The sequence below is a fragment of the Cariama cristata genome, unplaced genomic scaffold, assembly GCF_000690535.1.
Source record: "Cariama cristata isolate BGI_N322 unplaced genomic scaffold, ASM69053v1 scaffold14119, whole genome shotgun sequence".
Lineage (NCBI taxonomy): Eukaryota > Metazoa > Chordata > Aves > Cariamiformes > Cariamidae > Cariama > Cariama cristata.
In genome coordinates this window covers 1-12,883 of record NW_009637522.1, presented here as the reverse complement: position 1 = coordinate 12,883, position 12,883 = coordinate 1, and the positions used below count along the sequence as shown (strand labels likewise).

The 12,883-nt window shown below is 40.4% G+C and overlaps 1 protein-coding gene across 1 annotated transcript; it reads right to left on the bottom strand.

Annotated features, from left to right (window-relative positions):
* Window positions 1-498: 498 nt before the first annotated feature.
* Window positions 499-12,876, bottom strand: KLHL42 (kelch-like family member 42; the record flags this gene model as incomplete). The annotated part of the gene is made up of 3 exons (XM_009708372.1): window positions 499-950; window positions 4,824-5,017; window positions 12,299-12,876. Coding segments are annotated over 3 exons (1,224 nt in total), but the record flags the coding sequence as incomplete, so codon positions are not given.
* Window positions 12,877-12,883: the final 7 nt, after the last annotated feature.

The window sequence follows — 12,883 nt, the reverse complement described above, 5'->3', positions numbered from 1 at the left end:
GTGATAGCATAAACAATTTCAAACGTTGTGCACTTGACAGAACATATTAAGCAAAAACTGTATTTTAAAAGAAATCATTCCCTTTGTGATTTTTATTATACCTATTATTTACTTTATTCAATTATTCCCACTTCTACCATGTATACTTCTTGCTGATCTTCTACACTGTCTATTAAGATGGAGAATAAAACTAGACTGATCAGTTTTTCCTTTGGAATTCCTTTTATCAGTTACCGACACAATAATTTTATCTTTAAATTGCAAACAATACCTGGTGAAATTTTAATCCAAAACAATAAAATTTTTAAACTGAAGTCTTAAAACTGTTTCTGGAAGCATTTCTCTTAATACTGGATTTTGCAGCTTTTTTAAAGAACAGAATCAGTATTTTATGCCTATGTTATGCAACCACATTACATTCTGAAAATGGAATTATTTAGAGGGAGCAATACTTCTTCCAAGAATGATTAATGAGCTGAAAAGAAAAACCTGACGCTGTTACGCTTCTTGCACATCAGGCAAATACATAGAACAGATCAGCATGTTTTGTCCAAAGGCTGGAAAGCGTCTTAGTGACTCCCAACTGTCCGTAAATATATTATACTTAAGAAAAACACGGTGCTCCAAGTTTGTAGACAGAGTAATATCCCTACTCAATATATAGACTCCATCATTGTGGAGAGTGCAAGTCAAGTTAAGACCCGATTTTGATGTGTTCTCTTTGAGGTAGAGCCATTCTTTGGTAGCAATGTTGTAAGACTGCACAGTTAACACGTCCTCACTTTGGCTGGATTTTTGATTCGGTCCAAATTCATGAATACAACCCCCTACCAGGTATATAGTTTCTTCAACAGAGAGCATCTGTTGTTTGCGAACATGGACATCACAAAGTTCAAAGTTGGTCCAGGAATCAGAAGTGGGACAGTACTGCAAAATGTTCATATTCCTATCTGAAACAGAGGAGAGAGATTTACAAATAAATAAATATATTAGAAGGCACTCATGGAGGAGGATTCTTCTTCCCTACAAACTGTAGCAACCATTATTACAGATTGCTAACGTACTACAGTGCAAAAGCATCACAGCCCAGGGAAGAAATACTGATTATTGAGAACTGCAACTCTTTGCCCTTGACAACAAAGTTTGAACATTCTGTTCCTTTGCAGAGGGAAAAATTAAGCTACTTCTGGCACATTACATGATGTAAATGGTCTGGGGATGCAGATTTTAGCAGAATAATCCCTATCTTTTAACTTATGCTTTTAATTTTGTCTCTGATTGATATGTAAGAATTTTTTATGAAAAGGGAAATGGAGCAATATTCTGCTCTCCAACAGTGATCACAGATGAATCAAATTATCACGAAGACAGCATGCTTCATTAACGGCTGACAAGTGACGATTTATCTTCCGAGATTAACTTTGAGACTTTGCATTTCATTGCATAAATCAAAGTTTTGTGGAATAAAATTCATAAAGCAAGTTACATTTCAGCAGGTGGCATGGATGATCTAAGGGCACATGCTCAGTACTTTATAAAGAGAAACACACATTGTCAAAAACATTTAAGAACCAGGAACCCCGTGCTCCTGCATCAGAGAGAGGCACAGAAAAAAGCTGAAGCCATATCTGTACTTCAGTTACAACTCGGTGGATGCATGCATATGCAATATGAATTCTACGAAATTCTGACACCACCACCCTGATTTATGGTGCAGTGGAGACCCTGGCTGTGTCCAAGGCGTCAATAAATTAACACAGAACGCACAGGACTCGTTAGCTAGTAAATTCAGTTTTAATCTCTGGAGACCTGAGCTTAAATCCAAACTTAAGTGACAAGTGGCAACAGGTTTTCAGATTCCAGCCTGGTCTTTTAATAAAATCTGCTCCATATTACGAGTCTATCTTCCATGACGATCTCCAGATGAGCTCCCAAGCGGAACGGCAGCCAGGGACGTACTGACAAGTTACGTATGGATGCAGGCATAAATAGCCATAAATATAACTGGATTGTCATGAATGAAGTGCATTAGCAGCATGATTAGGGAGGTGCTGCTATAGCATTTGCTTGCACTCTGATGATTTTCAGTCATTGTCTATTACTTTACATTGTCTTCTTGAACACCTAATCCCCTTTAAATAAAGGAAAAAAAGAGGGAAAATATCATGGTAACACTCTATGAAATTGCTGATCAAAGCTCTACATATAGATGATCTTTGTCTACAAACAACGTACCGTTCTCTAACTCATTTGGGGGGGGGGGAAATCCCAATTAAGTCTCTATGTCTATGCTATGGTTTAAGAGGGGACACATGAAATGGAAGTCTATTGCGATATGGCCCTCACTTGCTCAGTCCAGAGCCTGGGTCTTTTATATCCACTGAAACAAAAAATCCCCAACACAAAACATGAATATTTAGTGTCTGACACAGAGTTTCTATTAGGATCTAGGTTCACAAGTGAGAGCTGAGAACTGGAAGAAGGGTTCACAATAAGGAACGCTTATTCAAGAAGTGTTATTATAATTTACAGTGGGAAATTCCAGATCCTACCATCTTTTGGAAAGTGCAGTCTGAGAAGAAAGCTCGACACAGATCCGAAAAAAAAAAAAAAGCCCACAAAACCTACTAAAACTGAGGTATACACAGAAATCCTAAAAACAAAATAAAACAAAAATGTCCATATTAATTGCTGCATGTGTTTTATGCAATGAATATAGGGAAATAGCAAATGAACCTCAGCATCTCCTAGATAAATAGGCCTTAACACTCCCCGACATCTGCGTTAATTTGGAAGGTGAATCACCAGTGTAATTGTGGCAATTCTGATTTCTAAGTCTGATAGCTGTCCTAAGTCAAGGTGTCAGACAAAAACTGATTCTAGACCCTTGTTCAGGAAAGGATCTTTATTTATAACAAGCACAGGCGTTTGTTGTCCTGAACTGTCTTGGATTTAAACATAAGCCTAAATGTGCTAGTTATCCACTGCTCAAAACTTTATACCGTTTTACTATCCTGTTTCCATTAAAAACGGGGTTTTGAGAAAGACCGAGGAAAAGATCCAAGAAAAGACAGAGGCCTGAAGGTCAGTGGCAATCCCCTGAGGTGTGGAAAAGGCAAGAGCTAACTCACTGACTATCCTCCTTCAGTTGAAACCACAGGTAACAAGTACCAAATAAGGAGCTCAACACAAGGCAGTGATCCTGACTACACAACTACACACGCTTTGTTAATTAATTTTAAGGGAACAGGATCAGCATCAGCAGCATGCTGATCTTCCTATCCATGACACCAGCACGCAGCCTGAAGAAAGAACCACACAGGCACCAGAAAAAGAACTTGTAAAGTGCAGGGGATGGAGGAGAAAAGCTGGAACTAAGCTGGTACTACTATTAGGCAAATCAGAGCTTTTTCTTCTTACCTCTTTTTTCTCTTTCTCTAGATAAAAATGACAAAACCCTAACTCTGGTCTCTAGAGACAAGTCTTCCCACTCCTCTGTTTCAGTCCCTTCTGCTTGTTCTCTGCTTTCTTGTCTCAAAGGTTATTTCCCCTCGGGTCTGACTTTTCAGCACAGCAAGCGTTGTGTGTGCCAGACATCTTTCAGTCCTAGTGCCGGACATCGGGGAGTATAATTCACCCCATAAAGTCCTTTAGTGGGGATGCCCAGAGGACTGGGACTGCAGAGCACACCACAACAGGCATGCCGATAGCTTTGGTCTTCCTCAGCGAAGCCACCAGATTCTGGGTCAGAATGGACTGGTCAAAACGCTTTTGACATTTATCATTACCACAAGAACCATGAAGGGTGAAAGTGTGCCTTTTATAAATCTTAAAATGATTCAGAGCTAAAATCTGCTCAGACACTAGAAGGGACAGCTTGTTCTAATGTCAGTGTAGCTTTGCTTGCAGTACTTTCTGTAAAAGCTGATCTCTCTTCTAATCTTATTCTCCATTCAGAAAAAAAAAAATTAAAACTGCCATGGTCAAATGAAGTGGGCAAAGGCCTAGAGATAGGAATTTAAATTTAGGAAATCCTGTTAAATACTGAACATTTGACATGAAAAAAAATCAGCTTCTAAAACTCTGAGAACATGGTACTCCTCCCAAAGAATGGCACTATGTACTTAAGGAACGAACAAACGGGAGTTCCTTTTAAAGCGGCTTGCTTTTTCACCAGATCAAGAAAAAGAAAGTCTCAGGAGAGAACGTAACTTCAAATCCTTCCCTCTGTAAAGTATCCTCAGAAAATAGGGTATAGAAAGGAAGTAAGTAAAAAAATGTTGTTTCTTGCTTAAGCTTTTGATTAATTATTCAATTAAGTTATTTCAGCACTGAAAATCTTACCTATAGCTTGAATTTGCCTGGGAAACACTGAAATGCTATAGTGAAACGATCATGACATCTGTTAAAACATGGGAAATACTAATGCAGGCAGGTATTTTCTTCATATTTTTCCTTCTGACATTCTAAAACAGGTATTTAAAAAGTAAACAAAGTGTATCTGTTAAGACCTCTCTTTCTACTGTGTGATCAAAATCCAAAAAAAGGAAGGCTAAGCTGGGTGCTGAAGTACCCATCAGTCTCCTCCCTCAGAATAACAGAGCCCCAGGCTCATGTAGGCCCTGAAAAAAAAGACAGAGCTGATTTTTTTTTTGTTGTTTCATTTGTCAATTATTTTCTACCAGCGATTTATTTCTACATGTTTTAATGAGTATTATGCAGCTTTCTATATCAGTTCAAATGATTTCCAGAAAAAGAAAATGATCTGGGACTCAGAAGCATTCAGGTTAAAAAAAAAAAAAAAGTAAAAGCAAGCTTTTTACCTCGTGTAGTGTATCCTCCGATAACATAGATCTTGCCCTTGCATTCGCAAGCTGAGAATTCTGCAAGAGGGTTTGGCATGGATGCTACGAAATTCCACCAGTCATGTTCTGGGTTATAGCACTCCACGTTGGAAAGGGATTGACCACCGATGGCATAGAGCTTTCCATTTACAGCCAAAAGCTTAAAATTGGACCTGAAAGAAAAGATTGCAGCATTGAAATAGCTTGCATAGATGTAGAGGAAAAACAGAGGAAAGAAAGTTCTTCCTATCCAGGCTCCAACATACTCATCATCACTTACAACTCGTACCATCAATTCATATATTACAGCACCTGAACTCTTCTGTGCAAGGCCAAAGTTCTGTGATTCCACTGTAATTATTTAGGACAGTAACCAGTGACATTCTGGATGTTAATGATGTTGATGCTGAGACTGATGAATATTTTATTTTAGATTTCAATCTGTCACAGTGTGAGCTCTAAATGTTTAGTTAACTAGTGTGTTCAGTAGATGTCTCGTTTTTACTAGGCTTTTAGTAAAGTACCTTTAGCAGAGAAAAACGTATTATGTATACAGACAGTCAAGGACATTATTTTAGTTAAAATTGCAGAAATTTCAAACAAGACTTGATGAATGCCTAAGAATGTGTACTCGTCTTAGTCTGTAATATAGAATCTCTTTAATAACGCTAATAAACAGAAATTTAAAGCGGTACACATTGAATCATGTTCTGCAAAAGAAAGAGAGAATCTCCTGTACTTTATTCAGCATTAAGCTACTAAATACATCCTCCATCCCTCTGAAGCAAGATGTATCTGTAAAGTAATGTTCCACCCATAGCTGAACAAAATACATTGCACTCCACAGGCAATGCCCTGTTCTTCTCTCTCTTACTCTGTTCCATTACGCTGTTATATTTCACACATGGCAAACGGCAACTTTCTAATCACTGAAGTGCAAGAAGCCTTATCTCTTACACTTTTAAGACAATAACAGGCAGAAACAAACGGTTTATGGATATGAAAGGTGCAAGTCTGTAGGAAGAAAATGGAGGACTTGAAGATACAGGACTTGCAAGCTCAGCTATTCCTTCCCGCTCTGGAAGCTGGTCTAATAAAAGATGAGCTCTTCCACTCCTCAGAAACAGTCTCCTTGCCTAAGAAAGGGTCTTCCTTCTCTACTGCTGAGCCAAATTGAGATTTTACCATGCAGTATCCCAATCAACTGGACGGGTGAAAGTCATCGGAGTGCACCAGCTCAGCATTAAGCCAAACGGGGAACTGCGTTATATCTGTAAAACCGAAGTAGGGCTTTAGACTTGCATTGGTCTGCTGAGCAGTATGAGTTTCGCTTTGCAATGTTCCAAGATTCAAAACTTACCGCTAAGTAGTTTTGCAGGGTTTTGTCTGGACAAAATGAACCCTGCCTAGCAGCAGACTGCCCTGTAATTTTTTTTTATTGAATATATTTGGAAAAAGAATTTGTTTCCAGACGGAATCATTTTGTTCTTGTCATCCTGATATAGCTTTGGAAACTAAAATGCTCCTTTGAAGGAATTAATTGCTTTTTATTCATTTTTTTTTGCTGACATTTACGATGAGGTCACTCTGTTCATCTCCTCTCTACAGCAATTATGTTTTCCATCTCAGACAATCCAGAATAACATGGCAATCAATAGCGGGTATGAAACGAGGGTAACTACTTGCAAAACATTATGATTTTCAAAGCAATGTACCTGTTCTAAAAGTTACAGTGGGAAAACAAACAAAACACCCACAAATTAACAAAGGGATAAAACCACAAAATGTAAATACATTTTCCAAGCAACCCTCTAAAATCTAAAGTATGTTAGAAAGTCTGTAACTCTGTGCCTATGATGGAGGTGGTGCAGGACTTTTGGCTTATAAAATGAGTTCACACGCACACAGATAGAGTTTCCCTATTCTAAGATCTTCTAACCACTTTTTAAACATGCTAAAAGTTCTGCCACAGAGGACATGACTTAACTAAACAAGTGTGTAATGTCAGAACGTTAAAGAATTCAGGTTTCTTAATTCACACGTGCTTCTCTAGTTACCCTCTAATTGTAGTCTCTTACTATTTTATCTGAATGGAGGTAATTTATCCAGTTTTTGCTTGATGGTCTTTGTATCACTGAATTGTTTCTTGTAGCACAGGGAAAACTATCCGGTGAAAGATGTACGGCACAACTCTCAACTTTAATTATTCTAGAAGGAGGCCATGTACATTTGTGTCAGTCATTTAACCACTTCCAACACTTGTTAAAATGGATGACATTCAGTGGAAGCATCTCAGATTTATGGAACACATTAACCATAAGGTTCATTTTTTCTCAAAAGTAGCCATTAAGTATCCATCAGCACACTTTATATGAAAGATTGGACAATGGCTCAATTTGTTATGAAAAACTTCTGCCATTCACCTCTCCATGCCAGTAACAGCAGGTGTTTTTATGGAGAGTGAACATTAGGAAATATTTAGTGTATTTTTACACCCTTTTAATGTGTCGGAGCAGCTGGAAACAAGGAAAGCAAACATTGAGCAACCAGCCAGCTCTCCACAACTAACAACTGTTCCATGGACTACAGCTTGGAAACAACGGAGCTGAACAGTCTGTCAGATTCAACTGCGATATAACTCCACTCACACCAGTGAGTTATCTGAACTCGGGGGATCAAAAATACTTTCCAAATGCCAGGTCTAGTGCGTACCCTTCTCGTTGGGACAAGACCAGGTATGAGCTATTTTCTGACATCCCTCATTTCCCCTGAAAGGAACCCCAGGAACACAAGCAAGAGCGAGCTGTGGGGGCTCACCATAGTTCAAAATACATTTTTCATTCAATAAAGACAAAGCACTATATGCACAGAGGAAGGAAAACGTAATGCACAAATGCAAAGGATCTAGGGGTCACGGTGCGTAGCTTTCTGAATACAGGACAACATTCAACAACTAGCAAAAAACCCTGTGGTGTTCTACGTTGCATTAACAGCCATAGATGTATCTGGAGGAGACCACTGTGAAAGTGGTTATAAAGAGGAGAGCAAGCATTCTTCTCGTTCCCTGACAGATATCATTCCTTTAGTATACAACAAGAAAAAGTTATCATAGATATTAGAGAGGACTTCCTGATCAGAGGGGTGGCTAAATATGCGAACAAGTTACCTGGGAGGAAGGAGGTTGGAATCCACATTGCTGGAGGGTTTCAAGAACAAGTTAGACATGTATTTGCAAGGTAAGCTTGGTTCTGCTGTAGAACAGGAGGCTTGGACTAACTAACCTGTGATTCCTTCCTGCCAAACGATCATCAACTTTAACCTCAAAATTTCTCATGAATCAGATGACTTCTTTACTCTAGAGTTAAAGCATTTACAACAGAGAGAAAGAATCAGGAAAGCACATTTACGAAGGCAATTCCAAAGCATTTCACATTTTTGCATGAACCACTTTTTTCTTACATTTCTTTTATGAGCCTGCAGAGCACACTGCATCCAACACTTAGCTTTGGAAGCGTGGAATACATTTGTGATAAACGTGACATGAATATTTCAAAGTTAAAAATTTTTGAAAAGTCTACTTTTTCCCTCAACACAGAGGAATTTTGAGTGAAAAAAAGTATTAAAAAATGCAGAAAGAGAAGGTCTCATAAACCACTAGTATTTCCCAGGAGCATCCTCTCTTACATTCCTGTAAGAGTTCTCAGAGTGGCAGCAGTTCAGGCACAGATTGCTCACAAAAGCCATGTTCCATGTGCATGTGTATAATCCCAGCCAGGGGTTTACAAGGGTCTTCCAAGCCTGGAAGATATACCTGCCATGAGTAAGAAGGTTCTGAAGGAAAATAAAAGTGGAATATACAGCTGTAACTGGCACATGCAGTAGAAATGCTATCAGTATATTATTTTTACACAGCAAATTTCAACTGACAGCATCAATTTAAAGAAAAGTATGGAAAGGTATTCAAGGGCATTACTCAAACAATCCCCAACGTGTTTTTTGTTACCTGCTTGTCTCCAAAGACCGCAAGTCGCCTTGGGCAACTCTTACATGAAGTTTCTTCCAGAAAAAAGTTCAGGTCGTTCTCTGAAGACACTATTCCAAGTACGGCAGTATCTCTAGGATGAAGAGATCTAGAAACTCTGATCTGTTATGGACTACTTGTGACCAGCACTAGATTTAGCCCTCAGATGATGAGAAATTCCAGGCTCAGTCACAGGTTTCCTATATGAGCCTGAGCAAATTATTTTCTCTCCCTTGTATATTCATAAATAGGGAATAACACTTTCTCAAGCTTATGTGGGCATCACAAGAATAATACATAGGAGCTACCTATTGTGAACAAATTTGAAACTACAGTAATAAGACCTCTACATTACAAAGCAAGCTAACAGCTATAACCTAAACCAGAACGACTGCTGAGTATTCAGTATACATCTGACGGCTTTTGCCTTCTACTTCGAAGTAAATTTCATCTATGCATGTGTAGAGAATCCCAGCATCCTGGGATTCTATATCACAATAATAGAAATAATTAAAGATAAAAATACCATAGAATTTACAAGGTTTGTTGAGGGCAGAGAACTTCTTACATTAACAGCAAACCAGCACAATTATTTCCATAACTCCTCTGCCTTCCCTTGAGGCCAACGTATGCATCCATTCATACAGGTTAAATCCAGATACTCAGTTGTCTGAAGTCAAACCAACTCCAATGGAAACTAGAACCCTCCCTCGAGGTATGTAAAAAAATTAATCCATTGAATGTAATTATATCAGTTGACATAAATTCATTTGGCAGACAGTCACATGACTGTAATTCCTAAGAAGCACACTGGACAATTGCCCTGCTTATTTTACTACAGCATAACAAACTAAAAATACAATGCTGAGCAAACCGCAGATCGAATTGCAGCACATCTGTGCGGCAGACAGGCATCGGTGCTGTTCGTGTTGAATGCAAAATCCTTGATCCTAAAAATCTCCCTACTCTTGGCTCCTAAGGCACAGGCCATCCCTTCCTGCATTCTGACCACGAAATGTCAAGCAGGTCATCAGAGAGCTGAAATGTTATGTTAGATAGAAAAAAAATAACAATTAATAACTTCAGACTTGAGACTCCATGAAGCTGTTAAAAACATGTTTTGTGAAGGGGTCAGTATAGTTTCCATGAAAAAAACTTCCCCTGATTATAATTCAGGGAGCAACGTACTCACTTGCTGCTACTTTGCAGTCTATGGGCAGACGTAATTCTGAGTTCTTTTTGGCCTGCAATAACTACCATGAAATGTGAGAATAAAGACTAGTCCCAAAACATTCCTTTGCATGCTACTTTTCTGCAGTAAATGGCCAATGTGAAATTCTATGCTAAGGAATACCTTGCTGTCACTTGTGGTGGGCTTCTAGACTAAGTTGGTATGGCAGTAGAGCTGAAAGCAGTAATAGAAGGAGAAAATATCCATGTGTTTATTTCAGATGTCATGATTATATATCCTAGAAAAAAGGGAACCTGTGGGGAAAAAAGGCAGATCTAGAGTTTGAACAGCCAGGTCGCAAGGTGAAAAAAGGGACCTTGAAAAAGCATTTTTTAAAAAGCCCTCATTCGCCATGCTGCAGAATCATCGCACGTAATAACATATCTCTTGCTATACCCATCACACAAACCAACGCCAAAACCTCATAACTTGATCAACGTGAGACTTCTGTGTTTAAGTTAACTTCCATAGGAGAAGCTGTGTGGGCTGACCCCACCATCCTGCTCTACCGAGGCCAATGTTCTCTCAATCCCGCTCACATAGGCAAGACTGCCAAAGCGACGTCAGCTGAAACATCTCGGTTCCTACAGGAGCCTCGGTGAAGACTGCTTATAGGCTCAGTTTCTAAGAAATATGTCTGTAAGAAAAGGTGTTTGCAGTATGTAAAAGCTAAACATTCATTTTACAGATTAAATTTTTCACACCACCATTCCAAGAAGGCAGAAATACTGAAAAAAATTGTTACTGATCAATTCCCGTGACTGATTACGGAGGCAATCATTTCAGTGAAATTCTCACACAATACAGGAAGCGGGGAAAAAAAAAAAACAAAAACAACAGGTGGTCAAACCCCTGTTTTGAGGGGTTTTAGCTGGCAAGAGCTAAATAGAGACTGGAATAGAGACTGCAGTTTTACTACCCAGATACAAAGCATTTATGCCAATAGTTTGGGTCTCTGCATGCTCTTTGAATTTACTGGATGGAGGATTTCAATTCTACAGTGAATTTGGCCTCCTTACTTGTTCTTTTTCAGACAGAGAACATAAAAATTTAAACACTTTTTCTAAAACAGAAACAATGAGGAAGTTCACGTTGGATAACAGAAACATTTTGCTTCAGTGAAGTAAAAGGCTTTGTCTTGATAACTCTGCAGAATGATTAAGGTAGAGCAGCCACAACCTTGGCCGAGGAGATGGCCTCTCTTCTTGGGTCCCCCTCAAGGCTAGCTCTCTCTTATTCTTTCAAACGTAAATTACGCAAGTGTTTCTGAGTAGTAACTTAAACATAAATGTCAAACAAACAATTCAAAAGGATAAAGGAAAAAAGCAAAATGGTCAAAATCATGCATGATTCCCAGATCCAAATATTCTCATAAAGTGAGAAATTTCTCACAGTCTGCCTGACATTTTTTTGGTGAATATTTCACTGCAGTGCAGGCCTACAAAGCACCCAGATTTTTATGAAAGTACAAACCAATGAAAAAACACTCCAACTAAATTTTTTCAGCCATCTCCAGCTCTGATAGATGGTACATCCCCACTAAGAGCATGAAAACTTGTCACTTACAGTACTGGAGTTAAAATATAAATATACCACAAAGAAAATAGGAGAGTTTTATCTTTGGGCTTGGTTTTTTTTTTTTAAAATCTTTGTTATTTCAAAGAGAACTTCTACTACCAGTGAGACAGCTGTTTGGAGAGGCTGGCTCTTTGTATACTATAATTTAAAGGAAAAGGGGGGGCCCACCACCATTTCACACCGAGGTGAATGACCACACATGGCGGAGAGCTGTGGCACGGAGGAGCTGCCGACGCCTCCCTCGTGTTCTCCCACAGTCGAGGCCTTAACCACCTGCCTTTACGCAACAAAGTCCCGTCCCCCTCACCCACAGCAGCTCCCCCGTGACATGCGGAGGGGGTCCCTAAGCAGGGGAGAAGGAGCAGCAGCCTTGTGCTGCGGTGGGATGGCTGTTACTGGTAAAGACCCGGTTTGCCAGGCCTGTCTGGTGACACGTTGCCAAGCCACAGGCAAGCACTGCGGTTCTTCCCGCCAAACGATGTGAGAGAGGCGGGTGGTTCACGGCACAGAGACAGGTCTGAATCACTTCTCATAATCTGGAACCCACTCAACACCCCGTGACTCGACAGGGTCTATTTTGACAATATACACGGACACACGTGTCTTTCAGGGAGTAAGCGTTACCTCTTCTGGTTCATTGAAGCCAGCTGACTCCATTCGTTCAGGCAAGGGTTGTAACAATGAGCAGCCGAAATCTCCTGGCTGGTGATCCTGTAGCCCCCGACGATGAACAGGTAGTTGTCCAGCATCGCCGACCCGTAGCCTCGGACGTTCACCAGATCAGGGGGCAGGTTGTTGGCCAGGGGCAGCCACCTCTGCGCTTCCTCATCATACCTCAGCATCGACCAGGGGGCTTCCACCTGAGGGTGACAACCCGGAGGCAGGCCCAGGGAGGAGGCACCCATGAAGTCCCCGATGGCCACGAGGGTGGCGGTGCCCCTCATCCGCCTCTCCTTCAAGTGCTGTTGGAGAGCATGAGGCAGGAGCAGATGCGGCCGGGCATCGGGCCTCCGCAGCACCTGATGGTAATGGGCGGCCATGAAGTCTAGACAAGCATCGTGCAAGTCCTGGAGACCGTAGACCTGAGCCAGGCGGTGCAGCTCGAAGCAGTTGCCCAGCCTCACCTGGGAGAGGAGCAAGCGGAGCAAGGGGGTGACCTGCAGGTAGGAAGCAGCCTCCACCAGCTCCTCCAGCAACGGGGGTTCCTCA